Genomic DNA, 20,729 nt, shown 5'->3' on the forward strand with positions numbered 1-20,729 from the left:
GTGGCATGACTGTCCGTAGCCTGTCTATGCCAAAACATCACCCTTTCAACAAGCCTCACTCTTTGCAAACCTTAGTAAATAAAATACAGCTAGTTCACACTCTGGCAAACCTCAAACCTAAACGTTCCCAGTTCACAAATGATATTTTGCCAAAGCTCTTACTAAGTCCTGACTCTAGGACGGTGTGTGATGTGGAATCGCCGTAGCTTGGAAAGCAAATGAATAGCTCCTTCCAGTGCCGTGGGCCTGTACTCGGGTGGAGTGCTCAAGTACAGTTTTCATCACACCATGCACTGTGCTTACTTGTTAGAGAATTTTTGTTTATTTTCTAAAAATCATATTTGTTTGCATGCGTATCAGGTGCACAAAATGCATTCTTCATGGATTTTCCTATCACTGTTGGGGGAGCATACAGAGTTACATACTTCCGAAGCGTGGAATGGATGAAAGTAACAATCAAAGAGGAACAGTGTGTTTTCTCCCATCCCCATAGATCTGATCTGTAAATGCAAAGAATGTGAAGCATGAACAGAAGAAAGTCAATAATTTTATTTAAAACTTAAAAAAGAAAAATTGGCCAATCGAAGGCTAAGAATTTAAGCAACTTCATCTCGAGAAGGAAAACCTTTTAAATAAGACATTTCTGAGACCCCATCTGAAATATATATCTTTAGGGCAGTAATCATCAGAAACATACGGAGTAGTGTGCAGCTCAGTTTTATTGTCTTGCCTCAGTGAACATTCCTCAAAAGCATAAAGCATCACTAATGGAATTATATGTTTTCATGCTATAATTACATTTGATTTTTCCTTATATTTCTGTAGACATTTTGTTCATGGTCCCATGACTAGACAGCACATTTACAAGTTTTCTATGTCCTCAGCCTATCCAACCCCCACCGGACCCCACCAAAGAGAAAGAAAGGAATTTTTTTTTTTAACAGAAAAAAAGACAAATGCGTATTTTAAAAATTTGCATTCAAACTTCAGATATTTTCTTTCAACAACAAAAACATGACCAACAAAATAAGAAAAAAGAAGCTTTTACTTGAGGAAAACAGAGCAAGCGATCCCTTTGAGTTTCCAAACTCCTTGAGACACAAAATGGGAACTTCGTAGTTTTGTTCTTGTTCTTGGATACTATTTGTTGGATAAAATGGAATGGATTTGATCTTTGAGTGTGTTGCCCCACATGTTCCTGTCACTGGAAGACAGATGAACCTGGCAGGAGAGTCACAGTCGAGTCCTCCTGCCAGGAGGACACGAGACCAGGTTCCGTCAAGTATGTGAGCAATGAACATCTGTTTTTGAGAAGAGAGAATTTCGAGCTATGAAATCCACAGAAGTCTCTAAGGAAGAGATGTAATAATTAGAAAATTATGTCGACATCCAATATGTTTATTATCATCCTGTCTCGCTCTTCTCCCAGAGCAAGTCTTCGATTTGTTCAGCGCAGTTCAGCAAACTCTTTCTTAGCTTAGCACTCAATTCCTGTGCTCTGGGTTTTAATCACTTCAGAATATGAGGCTGACGCTCACGTCAAATATGTTTACACTCTGGGGTTTCCCCCTCAAAGCATAATGAAAGGAAGTATTGGAAGAATATCTGTTGTTGCAGTGTAGGTGTGGAGAATGAGAAGGGGCTTCTCCTTGTTAAGTGGAATAAGTTTGGGGGTGTATAGGAATCCTGCTGGGCCTGACCTGGGTTGCATATTCTTATCATAAATTGAAGTTAACATTACAGTTTCTTAAGTTTAAATACATTTCTCGAAATGTCATTGAAAACACAAGTTCAGGACTCTCTCCTTAAATCCTTCCAATCTGGCTCCTGGCCCAGCCACTCGACCCAAATCACCCTCTGAGGTCTTCCAAAATAACTTCTCAGCCAAAATCAATAATATCTTTCTCGACTTGTCAGCTTTATTCGAAACCATATTCTTCTCCCTGTTAACGTTAGATCCATTCTACTCTGAAGTTCTGAGGATGTGTTCCTTTTAGGTTTTTTTATTTTCTGTATCTCCAGAGTCACACCTATAGTACTTCTCTTTAGAGATCATTCCAACTTTCATCATTTTTAAACTCGATGTTTGAACCTGAATTACTTCCCTACCCCTAAACTCTCCTTAACTTTTTAAAGTCTTACACCTCTTGATGCTAGACTGTCAACTACAGTTAGTCACAATAAAGTATCAACTATGGTCTTGATTCTCAGCTCATTGCTACTCTGTAACATCTTGGTTTCTGTAAACAAAAAATAAATCACTTTGTCTCCTTACTAATCTCTTACTTTCATTAAACTTCTAAATGTATGTATTTTCTACTTAGATTACATTTACTAAATTAATAGTCCTTTCATTATCCTCAACCCTTCTCTCTTCATTCCTAGTCAAATGCAAATCAGACCAAACTATACACATAGGCTGATAAATATTGCCTGTTGATCAAAATGCGATTCATAATTAAGTGGTGGTTTCACCTGCTCCACCATCTCTTCTTGTCCCAACTCCAGACAACATAGTCTGCTCAAGACCTACAAACATCCAACAGACCTACTATTCTCCCATTCCTACTTCTTATTTGTCATCATTTATAAAAAGGATGACCTTTCCTCTTTTTAATAAGTTTGCTCCATTCTTCAGTACCCCATCCAGATGTATTTCTCCCAAGGACTTTCCAATGAGTATATGTAAAGTGGATCCTATGAGCTAGCTTGCTTTCCTCCTCCTGCTCCCATGTACATGTGAAAATGTATCCTGTCATCTTTATGTGCTTATAAATCCCTGCAAATTCACTGATGTATTTGTATATTTAGTGTGTCTTAGATAACTCTTTGGAAAGACACCTTTTCAGATAATTGGGAAATATTTTTGAATCTTAGGTAAAAATACGTACAGTCTCCTCGTCCCCACCCTCCATAATAATATGCACTTCAGATATTTTTACTAATAACTGTAGTACTGAAATTTTACCTCATTATGTGTGCATTTTCTTTTCAGGATCCCCCCATGGCTGTAACTCTTGGACTTCGAATGGAGGAAATGATTTTTAATCTTGCTGATACACACTTATTTTTTAATGATTTAGAGGTAAGAATTTTAAAAGAATAGCTGTGTCCAATTATTAAAACTCTTAGATGGTTTCTATGTATGCAGATAACCTCAAGAAAACTGAAAGATAGAGAGAACAGTAAAGTTCCTGTCAAGGGTATATATTGTATATACAAATATAAACAAAAGTTAAAGTATGTTAACGAATTATACTTATGTACTGGCGCATACTTAGAACAAAACTGTCTCGAAAGAGAAGCAGGTCTGCTTTGCTGCCCCATACCGTACACCCCTATCCATTGCTCCTCTTCTTTTTAGTGTCTCAACCATAACCCATTTAGCACCTTTGGAATCAGCATTGGCTTTTCCAGGTTACTAATCAGGATACTATTTAGGTTAATTGCTGGACAATCGGCACAAATACTATTCGTGGTGCTAACATGGGTCATAAAATTTTGCAGATCACCTGACACCTAATTTTAGACATTATCACTCCTTATTTCCTTATCTAACTAGCATGAGTGCATTTATTCTTTGCTTTTGTTGTTATTGTTGTTCTAAGTTTTCTTTTTACTTCCAACCTCAAATGAAGAGAAAGTAAAAACAACAACAAAATGAAAAGACCCCAGAAAAAATAGCCTCAGGTAGCTGAATAGGGACTGTAATACGATATATAATCTGGATGCTGATGATCTGAGTTATTAGTCGTGCAGACGATAAAATTGGAAATAACTGTGTAGCCTGGGCACCAGGCAGGAGTACTTCTCCGTCAAACACAACTATGCTGACAACAGATCCCTCTTTCTTTTTTTTCAATATCATGTTTAAATTTATTTTTTATCTTATGATTTCACCGTGGAATAAAAGTGTCTATAATCATATTATGAACGAAGAGGGAGATCACTATACTGAATCCCCACCTGTGCTCTGTATTTTACATTGGGCTTACTGTTACTTAATTAATAACATTTGAAACAAATATGTTTATCACATTATTTTTGTAGAGTTGAAACCGTAGGGTTCACAAGCATAAAAATCATGTCTCTGTTTACCTACTAGCTAAGTGGTAGAACTGGTGTTTGAAACTCTGGCATCTGTCTGGCTCCAGAGCACATACTTCTGCCCCTATATCGTGCTAAAGTTAACAGAAGTGTGTGAGGAAAAACAGCCAAATTAGTCAGTGTCATGTATTTATTTATTTACTTACTTACTTATCTTAGGTTCAGGTGTATAAAACAATGTAACAGTTAGACATTTACACCCCTCACACCCCGCCCCCCAATCTACTACCCCTCTGACATCACATATAGCTGTTACAATTCCATTGACACTATTCCCTATGCTGTACTCCACATCCTGTGACTTTATATATATGTATTTAATATAGTTGACATTCAACATTATTCGACCTCAGTTTCAGGTGTACAGGGTAGTGGTCAGGCATCTACCCAGTCCATGAAATAGTCTCCCTAATAAGTCCAGTGCCCATCTGGCACCCTACACAACCTTTACAACATTATTGATTGAATTCCTCAAACTGTCTTTCATATCCCAGTGACAATACCGTGCTTACTAATTTGTACTTTCTAATCCTTTTACCTTCTCCCCATCTCCCCTCAAATCTAGCAAACATCAGGTTTTTTTCCTCTATATTTCTGAGTCTGTTTACGTTTTGTTTGTTCATTTCTTCTGTTATTTAGATTTCACATATAAGTGAGATCGTATGATAGTTGTCTTTCTCCATCTGACTTATTTCACTTAATATATTATTCTCTAGGCCCATCCATGCCGTAGTCAGTGTCTTCGATAAGGATTTTTTTTTATTTAAGTGACAAGGTCTTAAAGCTAGTCTTAGTTACAGTTGAGATGGAAGAGCAAAAACCATCATGCCACATATATCATAAATATATGTGCTGGAAATCTGTAATAGCAGCATTTTGTTGTTGTGTTTTTCTCTTCAGTGGGTCACTGTTTTTACTGGACAATAAAATTACTGTCTGTTTAAAGAGTTTTTTTTTTTTTTTCTTTAATGGACAATATGAAAAATCAGTATTCCCAGGCAAGTTTTCCAGTTTAGATAATAATAAATAATAATCACCTCTCTAAAACATGATTTAAATTAATCTTGCTACTTATTCCTGTGTAGTGTACAAAATGATTTTATATATACATCATAATAGGAAACACATTTTAACCTTTTGGAACTTGAATTATTTTATATAGAGTGATAACTAATCTTGGATTGGTTTTTCTGTCGGTTGAAATGAATTAGTCTCATTCTGAAGAGAGTTCTAAGATTATCAGTCCTTTCAAACCTGTAAAAGACATAAAAGGAAATTTCATGTGGTTTTATCCAAATTTTGTAGTTTTTATTTCATTTCATTAATTATTTTTTACTAGAAATAAATGGAATAAATGACCCATTAGCTATTTTATTGGCACATTAGAAGACAGATGGAATAAATTTACCACCCAATTTTTAGCAGAACACGAAAGTGAGGAAGTGGAAGTAGCATATAATGAATTTGCAGATACTTTAGCAAGGTTGACATGAATGAATATTTATATATCAGAAAAATGTGGTCAGCTATGGTGCTTTAAGAATTTTAATTTTGGATTAAAATATATATTTTCAAATACCTGGCATGATCTCTGGTAGACATACTAACTGAGAAAATATTGGTATTGACTTTCTCTTCTGTGATTATAAGTTTTTCAGTTGTGTTTTAGAAAATGATAAAAATTTTATTTGACTCAGACACAAAACTTAGTATCCAACAATACAATACTTAGTCAAAGAAATGATTGGATCTCTGCACATAAATTGATTGAATTCCCACACATGCATGCCACATGCACACATGCACTTTCAGATGAAGTACCCAAGGAAACTCAAAGGCTTATTACTGACTTAAGTGAGATAAACACTAAAACCAATAAAATCTAAACAATAGGTTTCAAGATCATTCAGTACCATTACATGTATATCCACTATCCTTCTGCATCTGATTTTGAAAGTCAGCTTTCCTTTCACCCAAGTTTTTATTTCAGTAAACCTTTTGTAATCAAAGATTATCACGGGCTTCAAAACTGGTATTAAACCATTTCTGTTTCCGACAAAGAGGAGAATTCCTCAAGAGAGTAACTCCATTATTAGCCTATTATGTAGTCTTTCCTTGTGTATTTAATCTCTCAATATTTCTTTTCTTAACCTAAATATCTGGGACTCAGATCCTTCAACAGATAATGCAACACATGTAGCAGCAGCTGCTTTCACATAATTCCCTAGAAGATGCACATTTAAATCCTCCTAATAGACTCTTTACTGCATCCTGCCCAACTGTAGAGAGGGCAAATGCTCAGACTACTCCCCCTAAAAAGAGAGTGTTCTGTTTAAATAAAATGTTATTTCAGTTAGAATAACTTCCAGAAAGAAGGCACCAGGGAGTTCAGGCTCAAAAAAGTGAGAGAAGACTGCTGTGGATTATAACTGATAAAGATCAGTGACAACTTTGTGGTTGCCTTATTAAACAAAATTAAAGAATTTAAGATGAGTACCAGAATTGTTCCAAATGTTTGAGTTCTTATACTGAAATTTGTTAAAAGTCAAAGCATTATGCTGTTTGTAGTATTTCAGGTTTTGGTCTAAATGATTCTTGCGAAGTTCTGAGTGAAAACTAATTGAAGAACAATTATTTAGATTTTTCTAAAAATGTAAGTGATTGAAGTTCAGGTTTCTTTCACTGGACTGTAATCCTCGGGCAAGAGTCCAGAGTCAACAAGCATAGCTAACTAGGCATAAATTTAAAGAGAAGTTCCATTTGGAAAAACCTCAAACGTAACTTCAAATATAGAGCTCATGGTCTAATAAGTTTGATATACTGATGTCCTCAGGGGTAAAAAAAAAACTGAGTTTGGGGGCAAAATGTATAAATTAATCATGTGAGTTAATACTTGAACTGTCAGAGGAATTTCTCTAAAAATTAGGATGAGAGGGTACTAAATATAGAAATCATATCTAATTACCAGGGTAATGCATAAAAATTTTCTCCCACCTTTTTTTGGATATTATCAGTTTGTTACAAAAGAAAGACATGGAAATTATTTACATGAGGAAAGATTTTCGAACTTAGGTACAATGAGCAGCTGCATGTAATGCCATTTCAATAGCGATTTAATTTAGTCTACATATTGACCAAGAAAGTCACCGTCTCTAAATAAGAAATAATCTTTGTCATCTAGAACCACTGTGCTACCTCCATATTCTGGGAGAAGAAATTATTTCCAACTTGCATGCTAACTGGTTAAATCTTTCTACTCTTCCCTTTAGAGCCCATTTTAAGACCTACTTTTGTTGCTTGCAGCACTTTTCCCTGAGATTTTTCTGGAAGCATAATACCTTTTTGGTTAAATTTTGGTCTGTACTGTCAACGAATGAATGACTACTCGGTCAAAATGGGGAAGACACTTTCTAAATGCCTGTCCTACCATGCATCCCGTGGCCTCAGTTCTTACCCCATTTTCTCACTCTCCCCTCCTCTCTTGATATAAATATCTTCTTACACTCCTACCGTCTAGAATATTACTCCATATCACAATAACTTTGGGTTATATAAAATTTAAACGATTGCGGTAATTCTGTCAAGAACTATCATTTATCTAGACAGACGTCTGCCATTTATGCAGCAGTGAATCACTGAGGGATTACTCTGAGACAGACTGTGCCTTAAGTGGGGGTATAGCCGGTGACCCAAACACCCTTTTCAGGGAACTTCCAGTCAGATGATCTTTTCAAGACCCTTCCTTACCTGTGAATATAGGTACAGGTTTATTCTTAAATTACTAAACATAATTTATATAAATCATATGAACCTCTAAAATTAATTTACCTGAATTTTTAAGTTATGTACTAAAATTGTGTATTGGGCTAGTCATTAAGTTTTATATTTTAAAAGACACCTGCGTCAACTAGTTCATCCTAAACCTGTGACAGTATGTAATATACTCCATGTGGAAAGCTGGAGACAAGATATTAAATATTTCACTACCAGATACTTCCAAGTCCTCTAATGAATACCAATAGTAGCTGAAAAGCCTTTGTTTAGTATGGCATCCTATTTTCAAAGTTAGTAATTTTTTAATTTGTTTTGAATGGTTAGCACTACGTATCTAGTCAGAATCTGTGGTAATGACTAAAATAGTTGGAGGGGGAGAAAAGGCCCCAAAGGCTAAACCATACTTACCATGAGATTAGTTAAGTACTAAATATTTTAAACGCCCTAGCCAAATTCCACCTTCAGATCATTACTATATCACTGGAACTTTGCACATTGTTTGAAAATAAAATAAGACTCTAAGAGCAGCAAAGAAGAATTGTGTTCATATCCAGAAAAGTTACCATTTGTTCTGAGCATGCTATAACTATGTCAAGTGTGTGGGTATACATACCTAAGGGTTTTTTTTTCCTCTAAGATTGTAGCACTTTGGAGATGGTAAATCTTCATTACTTACCTTGTACTTCTAAGTATTCTTTTCAGTTTAAAGATTTTGGAACTTGAACAAAAGAAAACACTGACTTTTGTGGTTATTACCTTTTTTTCTGTGTTAAAAGACCAGGACTTTTAAAATAACACTAGCATGGTTCTTTCATGGTATCTCTGGCCAAGCGAAAAAGCAGGGAGTCATAGAAATCTCACAGGACACCACAATCATTAAGCCCCTCTGTGTCTGCTCAACAAAGAATAAACAAGAGTAACCACCTGAGGTGTTCAGACCAAACAAGCTTTGTATATTCATGTATCTTCAGATTAGCTTTGCTTCCATACTTAAGTAAAACAGAAATGGAGGAATGGCAGAAAGTGAACAGCAGTAATTACTATAAAGATTCAAAAGAGAGTTTCTGATCAATAATCTTAAGACTAAAATTATGTTCTAAATTCTAAAGAAATGCACATACCATATGTTTTCAGGCTCCTTTTTACGTCACTCTTCCACATCTAGATCTTACAGAGTAGAATTAGTGCCATTTCCTAGCAGGAGATGATGGGATGGGTGGGCAAATGCTGCCATCTTCTGGACGTAGCCTGATACATGGAAAGACGGACAAACTTTCAAACATGGTCACAAGCATCACTTCAAAAACAAATAACTTTTCCAATGTTTTCAACAGGAATGTGATCAAGTTCATATAGATGATGTTTCCTCAGATGATAATGGGCAAGACTTGAGGTAAGTCAAGCCTTTTAGTATGCTATTTCCTACAGAAATTCAGCTATGGAGTTTTGCACATGTAATTATTTCTTTTATTTCTTTTTAATATATTTTGGGTGTTGCAGTACCTACAGTTTTGCAACTGATGGCTTCCATGCAGCTGCAAGTAGTGCAAACCTTTGTTTGCCAACAGGTGTAAGAGGAGGGGTTGACTGGATGAGGAAGTTGGCTTTTCGTTACAGAAGAGTAAAAGAATTATACAACACCTACAAGAACAATGTCGGAGGTACGTGTGGCTTTTTAAATTAAATAAAGGCACTGTAGATAGAGGCAAAATTTGAACTGTAGTTCTGTGTTCTATATTACAGACTATCCTACTGTAAAATAAATTAAGATCTCATGCCAATCTTGACTGAGCCAGAATTTTAAGTTTCTTAGAGTGGGTAGGGGAGAAATCCAATTGCAAAATAAAACATGCAGCTCTGTCAAAGGAATTGGGAATTTTCTGTGCTCAGATATTTGGTCAAGATTTACAGCAGAACATTTAGTTTGCCTTTCTTCAGCTGGGATGCTATCAGTGAAAACCAGACAGAGGAACTGATTGAGGCAGTGAGGAGAAGACCTGTTTAAAGACAAGATCCCCAGTCATTGAAGCAGAGCTGTTAGCAATCATTTCCTTTCTGGAATCCTATCAAAAATAAACATAAACAGTGCTCTATGTCACTTCCAAGACGTCAACAAGTCGGTTGTATCCTTTTAAAAATTACATGTTATCTGACACTATATCTTTCCCAGGTATATTGTGTTTCCCCGAAAATAAGACCTAGCCGGACCATCAGCTCTAATGCGTCTTTTGGAGCAAAAATTAATATAAGACCCAGTAAAATATGATATGATGTGATATGATATTAAATTATACCCAGTCTTATATTAAAACAAGACCTGGTCTTGTGTAAGTCCCGGTCTTATATTATAGTATATTATATGATACCCGGTCTTATATTAAAATAAGACTGGGTCTTATATTAATTTTACTCCAAAAGACGCATTAGAGCTGATGGTCCGGCTAGGTCTTATTTTCGGGGAAACATGGTAGTATGAACTGTGATTATCACGGTTTTATAAAGTTCAAAAACTCTGTAGGTAATATACTCATCCATGTATTACAGGTGATATAAAAACCTGCGACATCAAAACTGAGATCTGGATGTGCTTCTTGATATAATAAACCTTGATGATCTCTATTATAGGATCAATTTTAGGTCAAGATCTTAATGTTAGTCATGAGGTCACATAAGATGCTTCTCCCAGGGATTTTTTGTTTGTGTCTCACTTTTTCTTTTTTGCAGGGATGATCAAGGAGCATAAACCAGAATCTAAAATTGAGTGATATAGCTAAATATATTTGTGCATACTATACACATGTATATTCACATCCATGTCATAGAATAGAGTAAGTAAAATGTGCATCTATAGTATATATATTACACACACCCATTCCCATAATAGGGTGGGGCTGTGTGTCCATTCACCTTGAATCCCCAGTGCCTCTCTAACCTTGAGGCACATAATAGAGGCTCAATAGATAGTCAATAACTACAAGAGAAGGAAAAAAATGTAGAACCATAGATAATAATAATGTTAAAACCAAAAGGGAGCTTACATATGGAAGGCCTTCATTTCCAAAGGAGAAATAGGCCCCTGAAGGCAACTGACTTGCCCAGGGTTTTAGGGAGACAGCTCAGATTTCCTAATTTACTCTAATGATCTATACTCGACTTGATCTATATGTGATACTTTTTTAAAACACATAAATAAGTATTCTATTTAAAATCAATTGTGGGTAACATGTTTAACTTTAAAATAAATATCCTTTTGGGAAATCTGAATTTTTGTCATTCAGGTATGTTGTTATATCCCTCTTGAAGAATATTAAAATTATTTCAAAATTAACAAGATTAGTAATAAATACTCTTATGTCTTAAAAAGTTTAAACAATGACTTGACAGCCCATTTTCTGTGACACGTTAGCATATCTATATTGAAATAAAGACAAATGAGACTTGCTAGAAACTGTAAATTTTGATTCAGAAAAAATCATCCACCTGCATATGTGTTCCCCGTATTCTGAAATATGATTAAAATGAGAAACTTTTTTTTGTAATGGATTTACATGATCTTCTTTTATCACGAAAGCAAGAGCTTAAATAAAACGTTAGCATGCCTACTTCTTACCGTAACTTCAGTATTGTTTTCAACCATTGTTTATATATGTGTCATATATTTCAGGTTTTCAACACATTTTTTCAGGATTTTCAACACATTTTTTAACTTCTTTTTATAAAACAAAATATTTGTGATAGCTTTAGCGCTGATATTAGAAATATTCTGAAAGCTATATATGATAATGCTGTTATTATTGTTTCAAAGTTTTACTGATTGTGATTATTAAGAAGCTAAGCATTTTCATACAGCCGAAATACATGAGGTATGTAACCTCCACATGAGGCTGGGAGCCCCCAACTTCTCCTCCAGACCTGTTGCATCTCAGTCTTGGAGTGGGGATCCAGGCACAGGAGAAGTCAAAACGCCTCAGAGATTGGCATCTGCTCTGCCAGATTCTAGGTTCGGGGGCGGGGGCAGAAACCATGACCCCTTTTTTCTGTTATAATCCAGTCTTTAGGCAAGTTATCTGACATCTAGATGTTGTTCAATACTTATTGTTGAAGGAATGAATGGATAACCAAGTTTGAAATGAAGGATCAGTATTGATATAAATCAGTCTCTCTCTCTCTTTCTGATATAGGCTGGAAAAAAGAAAATGATCTATACTAAACAAAAAGGAGACCAAACTAGGTATTGAAAAAATGTTCGTCTCTTGACTGCCTTGTTTTTTGGTATTGCAGGACTCCTTGGCCCTGCCAAGAGAGATGCATGGCTGCAGTTAAGGGCAGAGATTGAAGGTCTGACAGACTCCTGGCTAACAAATGCACTTAAGTCTTTATCAATTATTAGTACTAGGTAAGTGGTATTGTTGCAGTTTCTATATTTATTGAATTAAAAATACAGTCCTGATAACACAACATATGTAAAAATGTTTTAATTCCTAGACTCTTTAAATTAGAGTTTGAATGGGGACCTAACACGTCACTGAGTCCAGTGATTTTCAGTGTGTGTGTGTGTGTGTGTGTGTGTGTGTGTGTGTGTGTGTGTGTGTTGGGGTAAAGGATAGGGTTGCTGCTTCTCAGAATAACCAGGAGATCCCATCTCTCTAAACTTCTCATAAGCACTGACAATCCCCTCAGGAATTTCAGGTCATGTGACTTCTAATGGAAAAAAAGACGGCAGCACTCCGTTAGTGACAAAGTACAAGAGATGATGGCCAAAATAAAACAACACTGTTTATACAAAGAGTGCATGTTTTTTAAGTCTTTTAGGTTGTTATAGACAAGATGTATCAAAAAGGAAGAGAAAGCTCTTGAAAAAATTATAAACTTTGTGTTGTTTGAACTACACAGTGAAGCACTGACTTGTTAGTGTAGATAATAGAATGGAATAGATTTAGAGTTAGTTGAACATCAGGTGCCATAATGCTGATCAATAAAATAAAATAAATCTGGAAAGTGATAGCGAGTAGGGTGGGGATGAATCGTTGTACTGTACTACTCCTAGTTTTATTTCTGAGTTAAATGATTAAATATCAAACAGCATGCTTAGTAAATTTGTGAAATTTTGAAATTCAGAAAAACATGAAATTTAGAAAGAAAAAGTGAATATTTGGACTGATCGAATCAGAATACAGAAAAACCTTGGCCAGTATTCAGAACATAGAAATAAATGAGTATGTGGCAAATCCTGCACGTGGTTTCTAGCCATGTGCCATGACCAGCAATTGCACCGAAAGCAGAAAGTCTAAATGGGGGAGAGGGAAGGGAGGGGCCCGTAATCTCCTGGGTCAGGCTGGGGAAGCTAGAACAGGGTACTTTGTTCAGTTCTGTGCACCACATTCCAACAGGGTCTGTGACAAATTTGAAGCATCTTCTGTCCAGCAAAGTGGCCAGAAGGGTTTAGGCTATGGAAACCACATGAAAGAAACAGTTGGAGGGAGGAACCAAGGAGTTTTGTCTGAAGAAGAATCATCTGTGGAACAATATTACTGATTCAACTGTTTGATATGTTAGGCTGAAATAAATTACATTTCTCTCTATGTCTGTGAAGAAAAGAATTAGGACTGATGAGTAGGAATCCCAGGAGGGGAGTTTCTGGCTCCATGGAAGGAAGAATTGGCTGACAATTAAAGGTGTTTTAGAATTGGACTTGTGGCCTTGTGATCTCTGTGATTAGTAACATGGAGACCAAAGGTCAAGACAACTGGGATGTGAGGACTCCTGAGCTCCTGAAATTGTGTGAAAAATGTAGTGGAACACGCGTTTCTCTGGGGAGTTCAACAGCTTTTACTATTTCTAAAGGAGATATCTTGGATAGTTAAAAAACAAAGGTTATTATATTATTATATAGATTTTATATGCGTTATACATACTGTCTTATATAGATATTATTATTAAAAACATGTTCTTGAAAAAATTACATGGATATGTGATTTTTAAGAAATAAGGTATAACAAGGAAATGAAGGATAAAATAAGTCATTACACCTGAAGATTTAAGTACCATGAAATTTGCTAAGTTAACCACCCATAATACCATATTGGTAATTTTCACCAAATGTCTGGGATATCAGAAAAACAGATGCTTATACAAAACATTGGTGAATGAGGTATCAGAGCCTTTAGAAAAATTTATACCTCTGATTCTAAGCCCTCTTTTATGAATATAGTCAAAGGACATGACAAATGTGTAGGGAAAACTGTATATGTAAGGTAGCATTATTTATAATATCAAGAAATCAAAAACCATCTAAGAGACCAAGCTTAACCTTAAAAAGTGATGGTGCAGCAACATGAGAGATTATTTTGCACACATTATGTTTTGTTGGGAGAGGGGGAAAAATAGACAATATGACATAAATGAATAGGCTCATGATATAAACAAATGAAAAAAGTAGAATACAAAATTTCATATATATAGAAATATATATAGGCATATATACACATATATATGTACACATATATATACATACACACACACACACACACACACACACACACACACACGAATCCTAACAGGAAAAAAAAAATCTATGCCCAAACAGAAACTCTGAAAGTAAATGCACAAAACGGGGACAACAGTTACCATCTCTGCATTGTTAAATAATTGATGCTTTTCTTTTTTTTCTTTATATTTGTCTGTATTTTATAAATTGCAATTTATAAATTTATAAATATTTTCAATGTAATTAAAAATTTCAATGCATTATAAATTGCATATAAATATATGCCATCTAAAAAAAAGAAATGATGTAACTCTCAATATTGCACAGTGTACGTGATGAAGCTACATTTCAAAAATCACATCTCTAAACTTAAAAAGCCTATGCTTTATTTTATCCCACCATGTTTTCATTCTGTAACATTCACCTATATATGACATTGAATAGCACCTTGTTTTGACAAAATATTATGAAGAACTTTAAGTGTCATAATATAGTAATCTGTTTGTGTATTACTATTAATAATCTGCCATAATTTGGGGAGTTTCTGTCTGACAATAGGCAAGTCACTTTCTAAGTCTTTATGTTCTCATCAGTAAAATTTGGGATTTTATTGATGATACTTACTGAGCTTCTACCTCTAGAAATCTTTGTTTCTTTATCCCCATATGTCAATAACTACATCTGCTTCCAAGACAGAGCTCCTATTATAAAATCAGGTGTCTATGCAGATAATTTAGAAATGAAAATGTTTTAAAAGGCTATCATTGTAAAGATTTTATAATTGTATCTGAATAAATTACAGGTTTTTTTCCTTACAAATGATATGTCTGCAGGGGTGTCCAAACTTTTTTCAACGGTTTTCACCAAGGGCCATCTGCGGTAAAATACACCAACAGCCGGGCCACTCACTCGAGGTGAAGTACGTATTGCCTCACCTGGTTTATTTAAGTAAACTAAGTATATTTTTGGAATTTGCTGCGGGCCAATAAAAAATGGATTTGGGGCCGCAGTTTGCCTGCGGGCCGCAGTTTGGACACCCCTGGTCTAGAGAATATAAAGCATAATATTAACTGTACTGGGGGCTAAGCATATACATACCCCTGAAAAGTTAGCGCTCAATTTGCTCTTCTAAGTTGCCATAGAGAGCAAGTTTCTTAAAAATCAATCAAGAGAATTCTAGAGAATATTTTACATCCCTCACAAATATGTATTAAAGGCTCATGATACAAAATATCAAATAAAGAAAGGTTCACAGATTCCCAATTTCACCTGTGTGGTTTTGAGCTCCTCAAGGGACAGCTCAATTTCCCCATAACCCAGAAGGAAGGGCCAAGTCTGTTCTTTTGGGGTCTCTGCCTGCAATTCCTACTCTCTGGCTGTCAATACTATCATGAAAAAAAAAAAAAAAAAACAGCTGTAAATTGCAGAGTGGGAGTCTCACTCTCAAAGGGTCGCTGTAGACAGATTAAAACTGGGGCCATTAAATGCAGTTTGCCCTTTGCTGTTGCTAAACACAAGATTCAAGCATTCCGCCCCTTCAGTGCTAAATAAGGATCCTCCCCACTTTCACTCCTTCAGGACCCATCATCCTCCAGCCCCTTGATTGGGCCTCTCTGTGCTGTTTCTTGTACAAAATCTCAAAACTCCTGTTACCCATCCTATCTCTTTCTTTCTGCCTATGTCTCCTACTTTCCCAGTCTCTGGCAATACTGGGACATGGAGTCCTACCACCCTAAAATATACCTGCTCTGGATACTCGTAAACCTTAGAACAAGGCTATCCTCCCTCTGATTACCTATCCATGACTGCTACAGACTGAAATAGGTATTGTTCTCTAAGATCCGCAAGGACCTGAGATTTGTATGACACAATATATTCCATATTGCAGATACCCATTGACTTGCCTCTCTTCCTATTTGTCTTGTGATTTAGATGGGGAGAAAAACATCATTCATCCACGACTTCTTTTTGCTCATTTTTTTCTACTTCCCCTGTTTTGGGATCTATTCCTAGCATCTGTCGTGATACCTGCCAGGTAGTAGACACTCCATACATAACTGTGGAGTGATAAAAGGTTAGATGATCAGGGGCTATTTGTTATGGAATTGAGAGACCACAGTGACAATTTAAAATCTGTACTATTAGAAGCTATTTAGTATTAGAAAACAAATATGCATATTTCCTCCCTATCTTAGGAGTAACTGCGTAAATGTCTTGGTAACGACAACCCAACTGATCCCAGCGCTTGCGAAGGTTCTACTCTATAGTTTAGGAGGTGCTTTCCCCATTGAGAATATTTACAGTGCAACTAAAATAGGTAAGAAAATCATTTCTAACTCTGTATGGAATATGCTCACTTATGTCTTTGGGGGGATTTTCTTCATGTGTGTTTCTTTCATCAATTTTGCTGTTAGACTACTAAGCAAATTTGGATAGCACTCAAATAACAAAGTTCCATACCACTCATTGTATATGTGCAAATTTTATGCAAGCTGTTACCTCATGAAATTCTTAACTCATCATCTAGATAGTTCTGACACATATACATTTTCATCATGGCACATGTCTGAATAATACGCAGTATCTCTAGCCATGGTATTTAATATTTTATTTAGAATAGTATATAGCATTTCATCTTTGCATATGCAATCATTTAGATCTAAGATAAAAATACTATTTTGGCATTATAAACGAGTGTCAGATGGCTTGATCTAGTGTCCTTAATTCCAGAAAAAAAAAGAATTTCATTAATTAGAAAACTTAATTGGAACATTCATTACACATGAAGAGTGAGAAATCCACACTTCTGAAAATGTTCAGTAGCAATCAAAGAACCTTGTTTATTTGGATAATATCATCTGTGGAGCCATCTTTGACGTTAAGTTCCTTTCACAGACTAAGACTTCTAATAAACTTTCAAAAACAAAATTTCATCAACTTCTGCCATCTTGAAAGAGTTAAAAGAAAACAGCTCATGTATCCTCTGTCTGTCAAGGAAATGCCTGGGGAAATAGATGGGTTGTGTAATGTGCCCTGAAGGTCAACAAACTTAGGCTCGGGCACCTTGACAAGAGAAGTTCAAAATCCTAAAATCCCCTCCCAAAAATAACCTGCCCTGGGCCTTGCAGAGTTTTCATATTGGCACAGGCAAAAGGAGCCCCCAGTTGCAGCTGTTTCGGGAGTACATTTAAAGCCAAGCTTTCATAACGTAAATTCTACATTCTCATAAGCACTACAGTTCAGAGCTCTGATACCAACCCCATTCTTTTTTACATAAATGTATGTATTTACCCTAGCAGGATTAATATATAGAACTTGATTTTGTTTTCTGACAAATCAAATAACTTTATAGCAGCATAAATATTTCTTCTAGTAAGGACTTCTTTCTTACTGGCCACAAATTGTTCCTTATGTTTAATCTGAAAAATTATATCATTTTTATTTTTCCCTTTAAGCTATCAGATTTGAACTATCAGATTTAAAAAAAAATGCAAAAGTAGCCATGACTGCATGAACATTCTGGTATTGAAATTCAGAGAATAATGCCAATGTTATAAAAATGAAGAATGTATAGAAATTCCATGGTGTTATTCCCATAGTGCAATCAGAGAATACTAGTGTCACCAGTGCTGTGATCCAATCAAACAGCACCTTTAGTAGAATTGTTCTCAGCAGACTAGCTCCCAGCCACTTGAAGAAAAAAGTTGTATGTCAAGGCAAATCTCATCTTAGTATTTCCTCTTTCCTTAGAAGTGAACCTTCCATTTTTCACAATATTTTCAGTTGACTTATCTATACTACTTAAAATAAACTGGATAACATTGATATATAGAATGAAAAAATAAATATTAAAACTTACAGTTGCTTGTAAAGTTGTTCCGATATTCTTTTGGCGGAATGAAAGATACTAACATTTTCTCTGGGTCAAATGTTTAATCCGACAGAGTTTTTTGAAGCGTGGAACACATCTGTTGAATAATCTGTCCCAAGTAGACTTATGATTCAAACGTATTTGATAATTTCATTAACCTAGAAGTTGCAAGCTAGATTAAGTGATTGATATTCAAGAGAAATTAACTGAACACTTTATGAATCTTTAGGTTAATGAATGCAATGGCTGGAAGAATAAGCAGTGCATTGTTTTTCAGGCAAGGAAAGCTGTTTTGAGCGTATAGTGTCCAGATTTGGCACTAACATAACTTATGTTGTGATTGGAGATGGCCGAGATGAGGAACATGCCGCTAACCAGGTAACTTCACTCTGAACTTTATCTCGTTTATCTTCCAGGAAAAGAAAGTTGCTTTGAACGAATAATGCAAAGGTTTGGCAGAAAAGTAGTATATGTTGTAATTGGGGATGGTGTAGAAGAAGAACAGGCAGCAAAAAAGGTAACCTGTCTCAAACAATGTTGGTGTGATACTTCTAATGCAAGCTTTTTTGTTTGCATTTCTGTAGTTTGGCCCAATGGCAGCTTGACAAATGATTTAAATTTATAGATGCAAAGCAGTAAACGCATGAGAAGGTCAATACTTACATTCAAATAAACCATTTGGAGTCTAGCATTTTTTGCCTGAAATTTTATAGGAAATGCAGGAAAATTTAGTGGTGTGTGTGTGTGTGTGTGTGTGTGTGTGTGTGTGTGTGTGTGTAATACACACAGATATAATGGTCTGTAAGAAGTGTGGAGAAAAATAACCATTTTACGCACATGAAATTTAAGCACAATATAAAGAAGTTTAGTGAGCTTCATAGAAAATCATGTGATTCCGTTTTTTACACCTTTTCTCATCCATCCTTTATGCCATATGGTCCTTGTGAGTGCCTAGTAGTAAATGCTGAGGGTAGATTTAATAACTGAAGGAGAAACTCTTATGAGAAAGTTTCAAAGACGCTATTGGAATTGGACGTACTATTCAGATCCTTTTGTGCCAACTTGTGGTAGAGACTCAGAAGCAACATACCTCACATCTTCTAGAAGAGTGTTGTCTATTTTGGTTAGCCATTGGTACATGATTGAAGCCAAGCAGCTGGTTTGAACATATTCACAAGATCTCATAGGCCCTAGGTATTTAAATAAGCCTTTCATCTGGCCCACATTTCTGAAGAAGAAATCAAGGCAGTTAAAAACCATTAAATGGTTGGTCCACGATCAAAAGCGGATACCAGGACTGGCCCAGACACCAGACTGTATCAGTCGACACAACACTGAGATTTATTGCCTCCTTCTCTGAATGACAGCAAAATATCTAGCCAGGATAAAAGTGACATAATTTATAAAATAGCAACATGATGAATTCGTATTTTGAAACAGTGACGTATCAGCTTATATTGTTTTACAGAGAAAGAATGCTGTTCTTTTGATCCTGAGGAGATTTCAAATCCTCATCCAATCAAGCCTTCACTAAACACTTGCATGTGCTGGTGTTTACCTGATTTGTTTTCAAAAAATATCAACATAAACAGTTTTTTAAAAAAGTTTAGAGATATAGTAGAATGAGAAAGGAAATGATTTATGTTTGTCGTCAATTCAAATCAAGTAAAATGGAGAAAGAGCTTCCACTTTAGAAGGTTCAGTGACAATTTGGAAGCCGTACTTGAAATTCTCTATGCTTTTCTGCACCATGCCGAGAACTGGTGTAGGCTTGGCTCAGGCTTAATTAGCAATGTCAGTGACCCAAGACAGCAACTGGCCCCAAGGACGTTCTGTATGTGGTCAGGGATGCAGCCTCGAGAAATACAACTTTTGTTGCTGACTACTATTTGAAATCCTTCCGGTTTCACAGAATTGAAATATCTTCTGGAGTTTGTCAGTGTCCTGAGCCCATGTTGTTTTGATATTTCGTATCAGCAACATAAATAACACACGACAAATAGCAGTCGATGCTGCCACTACAGCAAACATTTTACATGTCTTTTAGCCTATGTGAAATTCACATATATTTGGATCAGGGAGAATAACATTCTCTTTTCCAAACCAGAAACAGGAAATGCCTTTCAAAATTAAAACTTGAAAAATCGACCCCATTTATTAACAACTTGAAAACTAGATTTGTTATACTAGTTGTTATAACTTCTGCTTTACACCTGTAACTTCAGGAGAAAAAAAGGCATGATGCCAACAGAATAAGAACCTCAGTTAGAATGCTATTTCCAAATGGTTGTTTATGTAGGTACAGTTTTGGTGATGGTGAAGGCTTATAATCCTATTTTGAAACACAGGTGGTTGGTTTCTCTAGTATCCAGAATGCATGCTTTTCTTTGGATGTAGCTATAATTGCATGTGCAAAAATATTAAGTACTATTTTGTTATTAAAATAGATCTGAGCTGAATGAAAAAAATGTACATCTAGGTGGACTTCTG

General features: G+C 35.6%; 1 protein-coding gene and 1 pseudogene across 13 annotated transcripts in view; one reads left to right on the forward strand and one right to left on the reverse strand.

Annotated features, from left to right (window-relative positions):
• The window catches only part of EYA4 (EYA transcriptional coactivator and phosphatase 4), a 251,405-nt gene that overhangs the window by 228,049 nt on the left and 2,627 nt on the right, over positions 1-20,729 (forward strand). For 8 of the 13 annotated variants that reach the window (XM_033103195.1, XM_033103193.1, XM_033103201.1 and 5 more), the window contains 6 exons: positions 2,996-3,085; positions 9,216-9,274; positions 9,382-9,542; positions 12,163-12,277; positions 16,564-16,685; positions 18,656-18,756. In XM_033103195.1, coding sequence (XP_032959086.1) covers positions 2,996-3,085; positions 9,216-9,274; positions 9,382-9,542; positions 12,163-12,277; positions 16,564-16,685; positions 18,656-18,756 — 648 coding nt within the window. Of the gene's footprint in view, positions 1-2,995; positions 3,086-9,215; positions 9,275-9,381; positions 9,543-12,162; positions 12,278-16,563; positions 16,686-18,516; positions 18,618-18,655; positions 18,757-20,729 lie in introns of all 13 variants that reach the window. The other 5 variants (XM_033103191.1, XM_033103202.1, XM_033103197.1 and 2 more) reach the window with 1 other exon arrangement.
• LOC117020600 (10 kDa heat shock protein, mitochondrial-like) lies at positions 7,226-7,537 on the reverse strand (annotated as a pseudogene).

Source organism: Rhinolophus ferrumequinum, chromosome 3, assembly GCF_004115265.2.
Source record: "Rhinolophus ferrumequinum isolate MPI-CBG mRhiFer1 chromosome 3, mRhiFer1_v1.p, whole genome shotgun sequence".
NCBI lineage: Eukaryota > Metazoa > Chordata > Mammalia > Chiroptera > Rhinolophidae > Rhinolophus > Rhinolophus ferrumequinum.